This window comes from Paroedura picta, chromosome 16, assembly GCF_049243985.1.
Source record: "Paroedura picta isolate Pp20150507F chromosome 16, Ppicta_v3.0, whole genome shotgun sequence".
NCBI lineage: Eukaryota > Metazoa > Chordata > Lepidosauria > Squamata > Gekkonidae > Paroedura > Paroedura picta.
The window spans coordinates 29362092-29379255 of record NC_135384.1 but is presented as its reverse complement, the minus strand read 5'-3'; the positions used below and the strand labels follow the sequence as shown (position 1 = coordinate 29379255).

At 49.9% G+C, this 17164-nt stretch overlaps 1 protein-coding gene across 1 annotated transcript; it reads left to right on the top strand.

Moving 5' to 3' along the window:
* The first annotated feature begins 20 nt into the window (after nt 1–20).
* Nucleotides 21–17160, top strand: NMT1 (N-myristoyltransferase 1). The gene is made up of 12 exons (XM_077315823.1): nt 21–198; nt 7267–7378; nt 8075–8240; nt 8996–9114; nt 10178–10269; nt 11465–11581; nt 12355–12525; nt 13303–13411; nt 14277–14447; nt 15660–15827; nt 15990–16127; nt 16762–17160. Exons 1-12 carry the CDS (start codon nt 92–94, stop codon nt 16780–16782), a joined length of 1491 nt encoding a protein of 496 aa, XP_077171938.1. The 5' UTR covers nt 21–91; the 3' UTR covers nt 16783–17160.
* The last annotated feature ends 4 nt before the right edge of the window (nt 17161–17164 follow it).

Sequence of the window (17164 nt, the reverse complement as noted above, 5' to 3'; positions counted from 1 at the left end):
AGGGCTCACCGCGGTCCGAGCGTCCTCCCCGGCCGCTGGGCGTCCGGCACTGCGCACGCGCGGCAGCCGGCGAGGCTTTCCCGTTGCCAAGATGGCGGACGACAGTGAGACAGCAGTGAAGCAGCCGCCGGGGGAGGAGAGCGTCCACGAGCAGTGCAGCGACTGCGAGAACGAGGACGAGCACAGCCACAACCGGGGGTAAGCCGAAGCCCGGGCCGGTGGGCGGCATCGCGGGCGCCGGCCGAGGGGAGCCGCCCTGGTCCGGCTGAGTGAAAGCGCGCGTTCCTCCCGCCCCCTTCCCCCCTGCCTCTGCCGTGATTGGTCGAGGGGCCCGAGTGCTGCTCTCTGAGTGGTCGCCCGCCCTGCCCGTCCAGAACGCGGGGCAGCTGGCGACCGACCCGTTGCCGGCAACGGCAGGCTGCACGGGGATCGCGCTCGCTCTGCGCATGCTCAGGGGACCCCTTTTCCGCCTTAGCCGCTCTGCTGCAAATCTCCTTTTGCACCAACTCTTCGGAAAGCGGTGCGCGGCTGGCTGGTTGGAAAGGCTGCATGCTGGGTCAGCTGGCTTTAGCCGCTCAGTTTTAGTCTAGCCTACCTCGCAAGGTTGTTGTGAAGGTGGGATGGACAAGATTTGTGGCACCTATCAAGCCTGGCCCCACCTCCTTTTGGAAAACACTTGATGGGTGCCCCAGAAGGTATCATTGGCATTAGAGCCATTGCTTTGTCATCAGCTGCACCCCCCCCCCCCAGCAGCATCTTCCCTGTCTGCCCGAAGGTGAGCTGCAGAAGATGTTAGGTGGCCGCTTGTTTTGTGGCTTTGCCCACCGTGCTGTGTCTAAATTCAGAAGATACCCACGGGCCAGAAAGGTTGAGGACTGTTCTAATATTTGTGGCTCTGGCATGCACACACACACACAAAAGGGGGAGGGTGTTATTGGAATAGTGGACTAGGCCTTGGTGAGACCCAAGTTCAAATTCCTGTTCTTGGAAAAACGCAATAGGTGACTTTGGCCCCAAACATTTTTTTTCTGTATGACTTATCCAGCAGCATTGCTGGAAGAGTAAAATAAAAAGGGGTGGGGGTCCATGTGCTGGCCTGACTCAGCACATGAGGTGGTGTAAAAATGAGCACCTTTTAAAACATTAGAATTTCTCATTTCAGAGAACTTTTCACCCCAGAGATGGCTGCCGCCTTCTTTTCCGTGCGAGGCCTTGTGCCTGCTGAGCGGGAGGAGAAGCTCTAGACCAAGCTGCCTTTTCTGTATGTGACTCCTTCCAGTTCACAGAAACCTCTCTTTTTCTGCTGTTCCCTCTAGGAGTTCAGTCCAGCTGTGCAGTTTGGGAATTATTTATTTATTTGATTTCTATATCGCCCTTCCGTATGGCTCAGGGCGGTTTACATACAACATGAGGGATACATGGAATACTGCCTTTGTTTTCACAATGCCCTTAGAAAAAATTATTTTCTGTAAGTTTGGCTTGTTGATGGGAACGGCAGAACGTTTCCTTGGTTATTACCTGATCGTAAATTGGGGGGGGGGGGAGTGAGGTGGGAAGAAAATGGTCTGTAAATGTGACCAGCTGTCTCTGCAGCTGCCTGTTTCAACCTTGTGACCCTGGAGGCACACCTGCATTTTTTTCTCAGAATGCAGAGGCACACCAGAAGTTATGTCAGCTGGCCAGTCCACCGCCCCCTTCCCCCAGGAAGTGACATGTCCCTCAGAAGTTGCATGTGATACTTTATCATTCATTCAGATTTATATACCGCCCTCCCTTACAGCTCAGGGCAGTTTACAGAGAACGTAAATTACATAATACAGTCCAGCATGGTTCAATAATCACGTCATTAACAATGCCTCAATGTAAACAGTAATCATAACATAGGTAACAAACATATATTCACAGTGACATTACTACACATTACTCACCAGGAGCCTGGCTTAGCCTAGTGTTGGGCCACAGCCTGCATTAAGCCGAGCCAGGCCCCTCTGCCCACCCACCCCTGGGGCTTGCCAGAGCTCTGGCTGGTTTATAGAAAATCCCATGAGTGGTAACAAAATAGAAGAGATAATATATAACATAGTTTATTCTGACCCAAAACAACCAAAAGTGTGCTCCGACTGGTGAAACCTTCCAGAATGAGCTTGATCAGCTACTAGTTAAAAGATATTTTCTGGAAATATAATTATTTTCTTCAGAAAAGCCAGGCTCCTCTGTCCTCCCCCGCCCCGTTAAAACAAAACCCTCCCTGGTGCCAACACAGGTTGACTCCAAGAGGGAAGCCTCAACTGTCATAGTTTTGAATGGTCAGGCCCCCTCCTGTTCCCACCAGCCTCATAATTGGCCGCTTCAGAAGGGGGCGGGTTGACCTGTCCGTATGAGCGGGGGGGGGGGGATCTTAATTATTTTAAAATGAAAATAATAAATCCCCCCCAGTGCCTAGGGGCTTCCACGGCATATTAGTTGTGAATTGTGGGGTCTTCTCTGCAGATGTGATTCATCACATCCCCTTTGTAAATAATAATAAACTTACAGAAGTCAGTTGCCTTCTCAGAAAGGAACTTGCGGTATATTGCTGACTTCAAAACTGAAGAGCCAGTTCAATTCAGATGTCCGGTTCAATGAACTATGGGTCTTCCGGTCATCTGAAGGCAAGTCATGCCACCAGCTCCTTAGGTTACCTCGAGCCGTGACCTAAAACCTCTGGGTTGAGGTTGGCTTCTTACCCAGTCAGCTGTGGTTCTGCGGGAACACCCTGGCTCATGTACTGGAAATGTCTTTGCTCCAGTGCAGGCTGGGGGTACTGGCTGTGTTAATGTAGGCAAGAGTGAAAGCCAACCAGGACTGAGGAATGACTGAATGTGAACGAGTCACGGTATTACGGAATAACCATATACTTAAAATAAACAGATTTCTTTTTGTGTCTGAACCAAGCCTGTCAGGTCACTTGATGGCTTTTAGAAATTGCATTGGTTCAGATTTAATTTGGGAGTACTTCGTTTCACCAGCTGCTTTCCAGTTTGTGTTCTGGTGACCCCTGCTACTCCGGGGAAGAGCGCAAAATGTTGATTATGCCTGATTGGAAGGGATAGCCCTCCCTCACTCATTGGAGCCAGCTTTTCTTGATCTGTTGAGAGGCTTTTCTAATTTTTGACAGGTTACAGAATTGCTGGTGCATGTTTTCTACTATTGTGGAGTCACATTTGCTTAGCCCTCCGCGTGTGTGTGATCTATAGTGATGTAAGAGGGAGGGGGGGGGGTTGCATCATGAGGCTTGTTGTTCCAGAGGCGTTCTGACCCACATTTTTGAGCAGCAGAACAAAATATGAGTCCACTGGCACCTTTAAGACCAACAGAGTGCACTAAAAAAACTTACACTCAGAATAAAACTTTACTGACCTTAAATGTGCCCCTGGACTCCAACTTTGTTTTGCTCCTTCAAACCAACACAGTGCCCCCCCCCCCAATTTACTTTGGGGCTCTTCTAAGTGTTCTCACCAGCATTAGATGTTACTGGTTTACCAGTCCTCAGAGTCCTTGTCACTCTTATCAATCGCTTATCCTTACATAGCCATAAATTACACACACACACCAGCTGGTTTCAAAATTGCCCTCTTCCAATCACTAGTCCAGGAAGAAAGAGCAAGGCTTGACGATTTTGAGATAAGGAACTTTTGCCTAATGCTGACTAAAGTAATTGCTCATCTGGAACCCTGCAAAAGGCCTAAGCTGTGCTTTTGGAGAGCTTCCATGAGGCTATGGTGAAGCAGTTACAAAACAATGCCCCACTTATGAAACTCCTTAGTTATCCTTTATTCAGAAATACTACAGAAAGGGGCTGGAGGAATTGAAGGCAGTTGATCTACAAAGGACCTTTAAAAAAGAAACGATTTTCCAGGAAAGTTCTCTCCCCCCCTCCCCTTTTCCCTGTTCCAGAGATTTTCCCTGCTCTCTGGTACCAACCTGATTTTCTGGTTCTGCTGCCACACTTGGGAGTGTGCTATATGAGCCTGCCCAATTTGAATACAGACCGACTTAGTTCTTTGATTGGTGTTTCATGTTGATTTTTTGAAGTAGTGTAGCTCATGAAATCTAGATGTGCAGCATAATGGTGCCCACCAGAGAGAGAGAGAGAGAGAGAAAGAGACAGACCAAAGCTGTGGGAATTTGAGCACAGTGCTCAAATGCGTGTTTTGAAATGTTCAGTACTTGGGAAGAGAACTTCTTTAGAAAGTGGGGTAAGAATTAAGTAGGATCTGCGAGGATTGTCTCGTTCAAGTCCTTAGAGCAGGGGTGTCCAAACTGGCTCTCTGGATGTCTACCAGTATCATCGATGCTTCTCTGGCTGGCAGCAGCTGCCACCACTACAACAAGGATCTCCGTGGTATTCCTGAAGTTAAGCGGTGGTAATCATTATGTGGCTGGCTCCACCCCCCGCTGCCACCATTTTGTCATGGCCATTTTATGGCTGACCCCACCAGGCTGTGTCAAAATTCCCAAGATTCCTGCAGACTCAAAAGGTTTGGAGGCCTTGCACGGCACAATGCCAGCCACCTGCAGTGTTCATGCCAAAGAAGCCTACTCTGCAGCGGCTGAAAAGGCATTACTTTCCATGTGTGGAGCCTCTGGGTTGCCCCTAACAGGTTCCTACCAAGTTTGTGGTTAGGCCTGAATCCTGCAACAAAAACACCTTTCTCTGTTTAGGCTTCATTTAAGGAGGCCCTGATCTGGCCTTTGCTTTATTTGTTTTGATGGTTTGTACTCCCTCCCAGCATTCCTCCAGGATCCATAACATTCTTCCTTATGTTTAAAAAAACAACATTTGAGTTTAAATTGTATTTGTTTCTCAGCATTTGTTTGGGAGGATGTCACCAACAGATATTCTAGCCTTGCAGTAACCTAGTGAAGTAGATTAGGCCGAGAAACAGCAGCTGGCTCAAGGGTCACGGATTGAGCTTTGCTCCGGACAGGTGACCATGTTCATCTGTCTGTAGCAGTAGAAAAGAGCAAGAGTCCAGTGGAACCTTAAAGTCCAATCAAATATATTTATTGGGCCTTTGACTAAATTCAGTACAAGACAGAGAAAGAAAACCTTGTCCATGCAAGGACAGTCTCAGTCAAAGTATATATATGCAAAGACATGGATGGACAGTTGGCTGCTTGGATAATTCAATTGAAATAAGTACAACGATAACTCATACTAATAAAAACTTTAAAACACCTGTTGATCCTGGTGTAAGTTGCCTCATACAATCTTCCTTGACTTAGGAAATGCCACATTTTTTTCCTTTTGAATCTGCAGACCTGGGCACAGTATCCAGCCACCCGGCATGTATAATTGTTTCTATCAGGCAAAAGATCTTCGAGTCTGGTTTTATTTGTTCAACCAGGGAAATCTTCCAGCAATGGGTCAAAGGATTCTTTACGGATATTCTTACTATAAAATCACAGTTTAAAAAAATGTGTGCTCGAATGATTCTACCTCTCTTTGCAGGCACACACAGAATCTCTGAGCCTGCAGGATTTTGGCTCCTCGGCCTTTTGGCTAAAATCGGGTGTAGCACCTTAAAGCCTAACAGAATATCACACCAAAGCTCCTCTGCCCCCATACATTTCTGTTAGGCTTTAAGGTGCTCCCGGACCCTTGCTTTTTCTACCGATACTGAGCTTTATGGGTGACTGGGATTTTGTTTCCCGTGTTATGTGTAAACCGCCCTGAGCCACAAGGGGAGGGTATGGTAGGTAGGTAGGTAGATAGGTAGATAGATAGATAGATAGATAGATAGATAGATAGATAGATAGATAGATAGATAGATAGATAGATAGATAGATAGATAGATAGATAGATAGATAGATATTAGCTTGAGCCTGCTTAAGACAGCTTGCTTGCCCGTCTTCTTGCTTGCCTGCTTAGCTAGCTGGGTAGCTGGCTTATATACCACCCCTCACCGTGACGTCTCGAGGTGGTGTACGTAGAACAGAGGAACAGGGAAATCTTTGGCCATTGCACGCGAATGAGCTGGTGACATAAGACCAAATCTGTTTATTAATGGATCGGTGCAGGTTCTGGTTGGCCTGTGCTTCAGAATTCGTTCTGGTTCTCCCTGCCTAGTTTTGCCGCAGTGTGACCCACGCCATATTGAAGAACTTCTGTATTGTTTAATTTCTTGCCCAGGCGTGTTCTGCTGCCTCTCTGGTTCCGGAAAGGATTACTTGTGGCAATTCTCATACCAGATTAGCTGCAGATTTGCAAGGCAGGATTTGCAGGCCTCTAAACTTAAGGCAGCTCGGTTGGGCAGGCTGAGTGTGAGTTGAGGTCTGAGGCGCTACCAGTGAAAAAACAGTGGATTTTGCTCTGGGCTTAACATTAGGGGAGGGATAAAGTGAAGACTAGGCCAGCAGTCGTACAAGCGAGCCAGGGTGGCTGCCAAATCTTCGTTGGTGGGCAAACCAGATAGGGGTCTGCCTGGAGTTTGGGGGTGTAAGACTAGAAAATGGGCCTTCAAGCCAGGCTCTGGGGAAAGCTGCATAAGAGACCTCAGGGAGAAGAAGAGCTGCTTTTTGGACTCCGCTTTTTACAACCCAGAGGAGCCTCCAAGTGGCTTACAATCACCCACCCTTCCTCTCCCTCCGCTGTGAGGTAGGTGGGTCTGAGAGAGCTCTGAGGGAACTGGGACTGGCCCCAGGTCACCCAGCTGGGCTGCAGTCAGTGTTCCGCTGAGATGCCAAGCCATCAGAAGTGACCCGAAGCCATTGAAGAGCACCGACACGATACATGGCGATTTCCCACCGAGTGACAGAGAAGTAGTTCTGTGTTGGTTATTCCCAGAGTTTGGGCAATGGTTGCAAGGTTGAAGGAGACTTCTGCCTTGTCCCCTTGCGTGGAGCTTGCTGATGTCAGGGGCCAGTGTTGAGTGAAAGGCACCATATACATGCTCTGAACTAATAAATATTCTACCACGCCTCCCTCTCTTCAGATCATTTTAAAAAAAGAAATCCATACTGTACTTGTGTGAAATCCCTGTTGAATTTATACCTTTCATCCCCTCTGAATGCCAGACTAATGATTCCAGTTCTTCCCATTCAGGACTAAACTGTCAAGCACGAGTGAGTTTTCTCTTAACACACGTAGCAAAACGTCTTCCAGAGGAGCCAGCCTTGGCCCCAGACATGTTCCCTCCTCCCACACACGCGTACAGCATGGCTAAGCCTTATTTGCCCCCTTCAGCCCTTAAAAGTCTGCCTTCTCTCTTGCTTTTGTTCCAGAGGCTCCAGCCCTACAGATGACGGCGTGGGGAAGAAGAAGAAGAAGCAGAAACAGAAGAGGAAGAAGGAAAAAGGGGACCAGATTGATTTGGCCCAAGATCAGTCAGCAAAGGTTAGAAAAAAGGGGGGGGGGAGAAAATACTTTCAGGCAGGTGGATGTATTGACCCTTCAGTTGAGGCTAAATTGTGGAGGGTGGGGGAAAGCTGCCTCCTCTTGGGTGGGGAGCAGATATTGCACTAGGGTCCCCTCTCTCCCAGTTTCGTAGATCCGTTAAAGGAACCGCAGGTCGTGGGGGTTCGTTTTCATGTCCTCTTGGGAGCTGCTTCATCCGTAATGCAATGTTAAAAATGTGGCACTTAGCTGTCCTCCAGGTAGCATTGAATATGGGTGGGGACAGTAGGTTGTAAATATTTGAAGGCAAGGATCACCATGTAGGCAGAGAGGTGGTCGGGTAGATGACTTTGCATGCTGCTGTCTTTATTTTTCCACACTGGCATGGACAAGGTTGACAAGGTGCTATAAACCAAATGTCATCATCATCATCTAAAATAAAACAGGATGAAATTACAAGGAATAATATTTTCTCAGTCAGATTGTGGCTCTCCAGATGTCTATAGACTACAATTCCCATGAGTCCCTGCCAGTATCATGCCTAGGACTCATGGGAATTGGGATCCATGGACATCTAGAGAGGCGCACCCCGGTCACCCCTGCCGTAGGGTTTTAGAGCGGGATGAGCCGTTGGTGCCTACTAGCTTGTTGATTCCCCCCCCCCTCCTCCTTCCTTCCATTTTGTCCCCCTTTCAGGTCAATTCGTTGCCTTTGCAAGTCAATTCGTTGCCTGCAGAAAGGATCCAGGAGATTCAGAAGGCCATAGAACTCTTCTCGGTCACACATGGACCTGCCAAGACCATGGAAGAGGCCACAAAGCGGAGCTACCAGTTCTGGGACACGCAGCCGGTCCCCAAATTAGGTAAGCGCGTCAAGAATCTGTTTCCCCTCTCTTTGTTATTTCCAGCAGGATTGAGAGAGAGACTAGAGAGAGCTGTTTTTTTTTAAAAGTAGCAATTAAGGTGTGAATGTGGACTGATAAGATGAGTGTATCAGAACCTCTGCTCTGAGCTGGCTAGCCTGGTCTCATCAGATCTTGGACGCTAAGGCGAGTCGGCCCAGGCTGATTTGGGGTGTGGAATATCAGGGGCCTGCAGGAGAGGCAGGCAGTGGGAACCCGCTTTCTTGGTTTGAAAAGCCTACAGGGTTGCCATAAGCCAGCTGCAACTTGGCAGCATTTCCCACCCCCATCAGCCCCCCCTCCCCCCCTGGCTTGTGCATCCCCTAAAAAGCTGCTCATGTGTCATGAGAGGGGTTAGAGGATATGGCTTTCCAGGCCCTTGAAGGAAGGAGATGTGGGCTTTCTGAGAGGTAGTGCAGTCACAGCCTTACTCTGCTGTGGCCAGAAGCACATGAGACACTGGAAGGGAAGTGGTCAGGAGGCTGGACACGTGTTGGGGAAACTTAAGAGGAGCGGGGAGAGTGGGGCTGTGCCAGATCCAAAGCACCTACCTTGAAGGCCCAGAGTCGTCCTCAGCTGCTGCACCGCGATCCCTGTTCAGGCTGCGGACTCCTGGGAGACTGGCCACAGAGAGCAGGGCTCGGAGCGTCCCCACAGGGGACTGTTTGTTGTGCATGGAGGAAGCCGGCTCTCCCTTTTCTTTTTCCCCACCCCAGGAGAAGTAGTGAATACCCACGGGCCCGTCGAACCAGACAAGGACCACATCCGCCAGGAGCCCTACACCTTGCCTCAGGGCTTCATGTGGGATGCCCTGGACTTGGGGGATCGAGGTGTGGTGAGTAGGGATGAGGCAGCAGTAACCATCCTGGAAGTCCCTCCCCCTCCCCCAATTTGAACCAGTCTCCTCCTGTTCTCCTGGGGTTCCCCATTGTCAAGTGGAGTTCTGTTGTCATTTCCTGTCTGGGTCTCAGAGCTGCAATCCTCTGTGTTTTAGCCCTTCCCGTAACATTAATAGGTGCCCACCTTATCTGGTCACATTCGTTTTCTCTCCTTCTCCCGCACCACAGCCAAGCTGTTGGGCTCTGCGTCCTTCACCTTCCTTCATCGGACCAAACTTCCTCTCCCTTCTCCTTCGCACCTTCTAAATTCCACTTGAAAACGAGCAGGAGTCCCAGAACACCGTCAAGGCTAACAAAATTAGCAGCAGGCTATGAGCTCATCCCCAGCTATGGATCCTGGTAGTGGAAGGGGCTCCTGGACTCTTTCTGCCGCCACTAACATGGCTACCCGTCTGGATCCACGTCCCAATGAGTTTGTTTTGGCTTGTTGGGCAGAACTTCCTCCTTTAATTGTTGTTCAGCTTGCCTTGTTTGCTTGAGCCGGGCAGGTCCTACTGTTGCCTGTGGCTTTTCCAGTCCTGTTCTCCACACGCTTTTCACAGACCTGCTAAACCAAGTTGCTCATTTAGACATGAGGCCTCGGAGCACCGTCAGATCCTCCTGGTTGATCTCGCCTCTTAGAAGAGAGGCCAGTTGCTGCTGCCTGAGCTTACCATCTTGTTTTTCTCATTTAAAAAAGCCATCGTATCAGATTTTTAATCTCTGAGCTGGTTTGCGATTATTATTGTGTTGTTCCTCAACAAGTCTGAGGCTTAGGATTTTGAAACCTAAAACCGAAATGGAAACCTGTGAGAACAGCTTGCTGGAAAACCACAGGTAGGACCCGAACCCAGGCCTTTCCCAGGTTTCTGTGCCCAGCGCTATTCTAGCCTGCTGTTTTATCTCTCCGCGGGAGCCCTGGGATAATCCTTGCCGTTCGTGCCTCGTCGGATAATGCTGTTGCCTTAAGCGGCCGCTTCCCCTCAATAAGCAGATTACTCTTCCCTTTGGTCTCTTTAGCTCAAAGAGCTGTACACCTTGCTGAACGAGAACTACGTGGAAGATGACGACAACATGTTCCGCTTTGATTATTCACCAGAGTTTCTCTTGTGGTAAGCGACGGGGAACTCGGAAACAGTCTCCATTCCTTTTGTCACCTTTTTTTGGTGTCAATCTTATTGTTTTTCATTCTGTAGCGAACCAAAGTAACACCTGCATCTTTATCTTCCTTCCTTCCTTCCTTCCTTCCTTCCTTCCTTCCTTCCTTCCTTCCTTCCTTCCTTCCTTCCTTCCTTCCTTCCTTCCTTCCTTCCTTCCTTCCTTCCTTCCTTATCCTTCCTTCTTTCCTTCCTTCCTACCTACCTACCTACCTACCTACCTACCTATACTAACCTCTCCTGAGGCTCAGGGCGGTTTACATGGAACTGGAATAAAAACAGTACAGATAACATGATAAGATCTGTCTTTATGATCATAAAACATGGCTGTAGTCTAAGCCTTGCTGGACCAGGTCCCACCTCGTCAAAGGCATGTGTTCCTTACTAAATAGAGGTTATAAGGCGATGAAAAGGGAGAAATGTGAGCAGCAGAATCAGGGGGCAACAAAGTGCAGGAATTAGGGTTGGGTAAAATTACGCCTCAATCTGTTGTAACGAGGGAAAAAAGAACGTTCACCATAGCTGTCGTTGGCCGTTTCTTGAATGCAAGGAGGCTGTGGGCTGTTCTGGAATTCTGAGGGAGGGCAGTTCACTCCATCCGAAAACGGCTGCCACGGTAGCTTGAGCCAGTGACACAACGGCCACCAATCCTCAGGGACTGAGGATTTATCTAACAATCTCCCAACAATAGCTCTTCAGTATTTCAGGCAGAAGCTCTCTTTAACTGGACACATCTTAATCTGTGCAGCCTATCAGAATCCTTGACCGTTTTCAAAAAGCATTTGACATACACCACAAAAGGGTTGGGTTTTTTTTTGGGGGGAGGTGCCATGGCACCCCCAAGCACTGTGTGGGAGACCCATTCTCTGGGACTCTTACGGTGCTTAATCCTAGTCATAGTTGTTGAGTGTGGGAGGTGGTATCAAATTTTTTGATGAGTCCTATGTTGACACGGTTTCACACTGGAGTACAAATGCAAACAGCCGTGTCTGGGCTTCTGCAAAACCAGAGTGGACGAACGGTGTCAGTTCCCAGCCTCTTTGCAGGTTTGGATTGGTTAAGCAGCTGCTCGGGTACAGCTCATACCCAAAGCCTTGCGGGGGCTCTGCGTGGGGGGATGGCATCTCACGAGGACTCGCTTTCATTCCAGGGCGTTGCGTCCCCCAGGCTGGCTGCCCCAGTGGCACTGCGGGGTGAGAGTCATCTCGAGCAAGAAGCTGGTTGGCTTCATCAGCGCCATTCCAGCTACTGTCCACATATACGACGTGTAAGTAACTGCGGTTTTTTTGTCTCGGCCTGGTTTTACAGAGACCCCAGTCCACTTGCTGTCCTGGTGAACAGACTCTGGTGGAGAAGAGCCAGCATCCTCATGCTCTTTTAAACTCCATGAATGGGTCAGATAATGCAACTTAGCATGCAAAACTCTACTGTTTTAAAGCACTGGAATAAGTTTACACTTTAGAAGAGATTTATTTACTTCATTTACACCTTGCCTTGACCCTCTACTCTGTTTTATCCTCACATGGAAGTATTACAGAACCAAGGGAAAAGTCTCCTCCTCCCCTCTGGATTCAGAATTTCCATAATTATTATTATAATATTATTATTATTAGCAGTATGTTTATTACCACCACCATTTGGTTAGCTCCCCTCAAACTGAATAGTTTTAACATTAAAATAAACCATAATTGGAGTGGTCCAGTCTCTGAATGTTATTGGCGGTGTGTTGTGGAAGTGGAAAGTGGGAAAGGGGCTTCGTAGTGTGTGGGCCTCCTTGGCCATCCTCCACCTTTTGCCCTTCACGGTGAATAGTCTCCAACTGGGCTGGGTTGTTGGCTGGGTCCAGGAACTCATCAATGGAAATTGGGTTGGGAGCAGGTGATTGTCACGGGGTGAACTTGGTGCTGTGTGTGTGTGTGTGTGGGGGGGGGGGTTGATTCTGGGTGTCTTCAAGGCCTAGCCTGGCCCTGTGATGTTGCCGAGAGCAGAAACGAGTCTTCCTCGTGGTTTTTTATTAATTTATTTATTCTTCCTGTAAAGGGAAAAGAAAATGGTGGAGATAAACTTCCTCTGCGTGCACAAGAAGCTGCGTTCCAAGAGGGTGGCACCGGTTCTGATCCGAGAGATCACCCGGCGGGTACACTTGGAGGGGATTTTCCAGGCCGTGTACACTGCTGGCGTGGTGCTTCCCAAACCGGTCGGGACCTGTCGGTAAGGGCTGGATTGCATCCCGGTTGGATTTTATCTCTCCTTTCCGGCGGCTTCTTTCCCTCACTTCCCAGAGAGGTTTTCGTCACGTTGAATTTGCACAGCCCGAACTGCCGGGCTCCCCCCCCCCCCCCCCCCGGGCCTTGAAACACGCTCTGTAAGTGTGGAGAGTCATTCCTGGCCTCTGCATTAGTAAAGGCAAACGGGAAAGGAGCCATCAAACGGCAATTAAGACAAGCATTGCACCAATGAGAGGATGCTTGTGACTGAACCAGCCTGGCCCTAAAACCCTCAGGAAGCAAATCTATGGCGCTTGATCGGGGGAGGTGTTGGGAGCAAAAGTAGAATTGGGAGGTGCGTGCCTCTTTGGGGCAACGGGCCACGAAGTTGGAGCCCACGTAAAATGGGGGTGAAGCCGAAGTTTCTCAAGCTGTGCATTCGGGCGCTCGAGAGCTGTGGTCCCCTGCCTTTTCAATACGGTGACCTATCGTTCCAGATGTACTTGGCATGGTGACCCACCCAGGGCTGCCCCCTAGGGATTTTTGGTGCCCTAGGCAAGCTATCACCGTGGGACCATCTAGGTCAGGACTCCCATTTTCTGTAGTGGCCAACGAGGTGTGTTTCAGAAATCCACAGGCGTCCCACGGAGGGTGCACTAAGGGTCATCCTGACATGCTCAGTCTTTGCTTATGGGGGCTAAGTCAGGCTTTGGGGAGAGGAGCCAGGTGCAAGGGGGTGAATGGAATGCATTAACCGGGAGGTTTTCCGTCCGTTTGGCAGCTACTGGCATCGGTCCCTGAACCCGCGCAAGCTCATCGAAGTCAAGTTTTCCCACCTCAGCAGGAACATGACAATGCAGCGGACCATGAAGCTTTACCGGCTGCCCGAGGTCTGTGCTGGGGCCAAGGGGTAAAAACCTTGTGGGGAGGGGTTGTGAATCTCCCCGCCTGCCAGCAGGAATGGAGCGTGGTGTTCTCGGGGAAGACCCCAACCTGTTTTGATTGTTGGAAGCTGACTGTGCCCGCAGGAGATCGTCCCTCTCCCATATACAACGTGGCACATGCCAAACCAAAGAATCTGACTCGGTCATATCAGAGAATCTACATTGCTCACATTAGAGGGTCATTCTGCAGCTTCCATTTCTTGTCCCCAAAATGTCCTTGGTTTCTCCCCTCTCCACATCCCAATTGGTGCAGTAGCAGCAAAGATGTGTGTTCATGCACATCCGTCGTACCCGGCCATTCTCTCCACTGGAGACCTAGAATGACTAATTTTGTTGTTCTCTCCTGTGTCTTGTCCTCACAAGACCCCTGCAAGGTTGGTTCAGTTGAGGGTGTGTGACCGGCCTACAGTCACTTAGTGACCTTCAGGGATTTGAACCCGGTCTCCCAGATCCCAGCGTAACACTCTTAAGCCCACTATGCTGCACCAGCTCACTGCCACTAGAGCAGTAATTCTTGGCCAGAATTGGTTCCTCTGCTACAGGGAAACAGCTTGTGTGCTAGTCCATTGCACAGTTTCCAATTCCAAAGCCCTTCTTCGGAGAGCACTTATCTAGCTGTACTGATCTACTGATAACTCTTCCAAGAAATGCAGGGGCTCACCAGATGATTGGAAAAACCACTGCTCCGAAAGAGCCCCTTCCACCGTGAAACTGGCTCCGTGGTGCTTGAGGAAGCCTTCCTTCCTGGAAACAGCTTGCCCCAGTAGCCTTCCTCAGCAGTTCTCTTCTGTTTCTCCCTGCCTTTCTCTAGACGCCCAAGACGCCAGGGCTGCGGTGCATGGAGCAGAGAGACATCCCTGCCGTACACAAACTCCTGGCAGAGTACCTGAAGCAGTTCCACTTGACCCCGGTCATGAACCAGGAAGAGGTGGAGCACTGGTTCCTGCCCCAGCCGAACATCATCGACACATTCGTGGTTGAGGTGAGCCTCTTGTCTGCCTTTCTCTTCGCTGCCCATTAACTCTGGAGCAGGCGCTGGAGCAGCCTGTTCCAACCTTTTGGCTGTGGAGGAGCCCCTGAAATAAATTTCAGGCTTCAAGGATCCCCGGAAGCTTTCCTGTGCACTGCATACCACAAATTAAATTAGCAGAGTAAATGGTATGCAATATGCACGCACACAGATGTGCCCAGTTTACGTACTTTGTTCAGATTGCAGCGCATTTTGTCTTGGTTATTTTGTTACTAAAAAATTGGGATTTTTTTTTAAATTTACTGTCTTGAGTACACAGCCCTGACAGCCCTGTGACGATGACAGAGAGAGCGAACGTGAAGTACTTTTTGAGACAGGGAAGTTCTGTAGGCATGCAGCAGCTGCTGCTGTTGTTATCACTCAGGGCAGGATATATGAACACACAGAACTGCCAAATAATAGCTTACTAGTAAGAGCTGTGATCTGGAGAACCAGGTTTGCTTCCCCACTCCTCCTTCTCCTCCCCATGCAGGCAGCTGGAGGACCTTGGGCCAGTCCCAGTTTCCTCAACGCTGATTCTTGTAGAGCTGTTCTGTCAGAGCTCTCTCAGCCCCACCTGCCTCACTGAGTGTCTGTTGTGGGGAGAGGAAGGGAAAGGTGTTAGCCACTTTGGGACTCCTTTGCGTAGTGGAAAGCGAGGAATAAAAACCCAGCTCCCCTCCTTCTTCTAATACTGAATCAGGCCCTTGATCACTGAAAGTCAATGTTGTTGTCTACGCAGACAGGCAGCCGCTGCTGAGGCTTGAACCGGGGACCTTCCACACGTTGGGCAGCTGTTCTGCCCTTAAGCTGTAGCCACACACGCTCCCCATGAGCAAATGTGAGGAAAGGTTACCAGAGGCTGCATGTATGGCCTGGCTTATGGGAACTGTAGTCTACGGACACCTGGAGAGATACAGTTTGGCCACCCCTGGGCTAGAGGTTTACTTTTTAAAGATGAAAGCTGGGGATTCGGGTGTGGGGCATGACATCCTTTGGTGGGAGGGGGCTGAGGCCCATAGCGCAGGTAGAGGTGGGCCCGGCAGAGCTTTCTCATCTCTTAAACACGAACAGGGCGATGTTACTACCCCATCCCAGCAGCTTTTCCCTGACCAAAGGCCCAGCGCAGTGTGATTTGCACCAGGGGTTGGGTTCTCCCGTGCCTGCCATTGTCTCGTCCTCCAGAACGCCCACGGGGAGGTGACGGACTTCCTGAGCTTCTACACCCTGCCCTCGACCATCATGAACCACCCCACCCACAAGAGCTTGAAGGCCGCCTACTCTTTTTACAACGTCCACACGAAGACTCCGCTCTTGGACCTCATGAACGATGCCCTCATATTGGCCAAGCTGGTGAGTTTCTCTCTTGGGTGGGAGGCTTTACTTTCGGCCAGTAGTCTTCCCCCCCCCACACACACACACAAAAAGCACCCCACAACCTGATATCAGACGTGGGCAAAGGTGGGTCGCAGTGCCTAAGGGAGGTTTCCATTTTGTCTCCCCGGCTCCACGCAGAGGGGCTTCGATGTTTTCAATGCACTGGATCTCATGGAGAACAAGACCTTCTTGGAGAAGCTGAAATTCGGGATCGGAGATGGAAACTTGCAGTATTATCTTTACAATTGGAAATGTCCCAGCATGGGGCCTGAGAAGGTAAGTCAAGGGCACGGGCGTTTTTGCAGCCTCCCAAATTTCCGTTGCGTTTTGAGCCCCCTCGGACTGCGCACGTGAAGGCTCAAAAGCCAATGTGATTTGGAAGGCTGAAAAAGGAGGCATTGAAGGCGCCCTCTCCTGGCCCATCGGGCAACTGCTGGGGAGCCCCTGGGAACTTTGCTTGGGCTTGCCTGGTTTCTAGTCCTTAGGGATAAGTTGGAGGGAAAAAACATTGCATAAACTTTTTGCTATTTGTTTTGGAATCAAGATACAGTCCACACACACACACACAAACACCGCCCTCCGGTTTACATGTAACATAAGAACAATACCTGAAACAGTCATGACAGGGCCCCTCCTGAGCCATGCTAGGAGCCCAATGGTTTCTTGACTTCCTGCACTGCATCAGCCCCCGAAGTTACCCCCCTGAGAACCTCCAATTGCTCCCAATCATTAGGCATCATTTAGGAAAAGGAAGCGCTTTATTGGGGAGAGAAGAATCAGATCATCACCGGGTACAAATGAGCAACGTAAGGCAGGAGTGACTCCCAGGCTAACCAGGCCTCTGACGCCCCGGCTGAGGTGAGGCGGGGCAGATCCTAACGCTTCCCTTTCTCCTGGCCGCTGTCCCCAGGTAGGCTTGGTGCTGCAGTAATCGGCCGTCCCCGGGAAAGCGCGGGCAGAGCCACTAAGGAGCCGGGCTAGGGTGGAAGGATCGGTCCTCGCGGATCCTGCTCCCACCGAGGTGAGACCCTTCCGTGGAGGAGACGGCACCTGCCGACCTGGCCACGCAGAGCATCCACTGACACTTCTGGTGATTGTCTCGTGGGCCTTGGAGCGCACCGACACGTCGGCCTCAGCAGTTCGGCCTCCCCCCCCCCTCCCTGCACCCCCGATTAATCACATTTTCATACAAATACGATCAAGGGAATGTAACTGCTGGAAATTGGCTCACGATTGACCTATATTGGAGTTAACGGGTGAATAATAATAAAATATATATATATTCTATATTATAACAACATTACAACAATGTT

What these genes read in the sequence shown, in the direction of transcription:
- NMT1 (XM_077315823.1), top strand. Translation starts at nt 92, where the DNA reads ATGGCGGACGACAGTGAGACAGCAGTGAAGCAGCCGCCGGGGGAGGAG. An exon ending in GCAGCCGGTCCCCAAATTAG is followed by an intron (nt 8,241 to 8,995) that starts GTAAGCGCGTCA and finishes TCCCCACCCCAG; the next exon opens with GAGAAGTAGTGAATACCCAC. An exon ending in AGCTTTACCGGCTGCCCGAG is followed by an intron (nt 13,412 to 14,276) that starts GTCTGTGCTGGG and finishes GCCTTTCTCTAG; the next exon opens with ACGCCCAAGACGCCAGGGCT.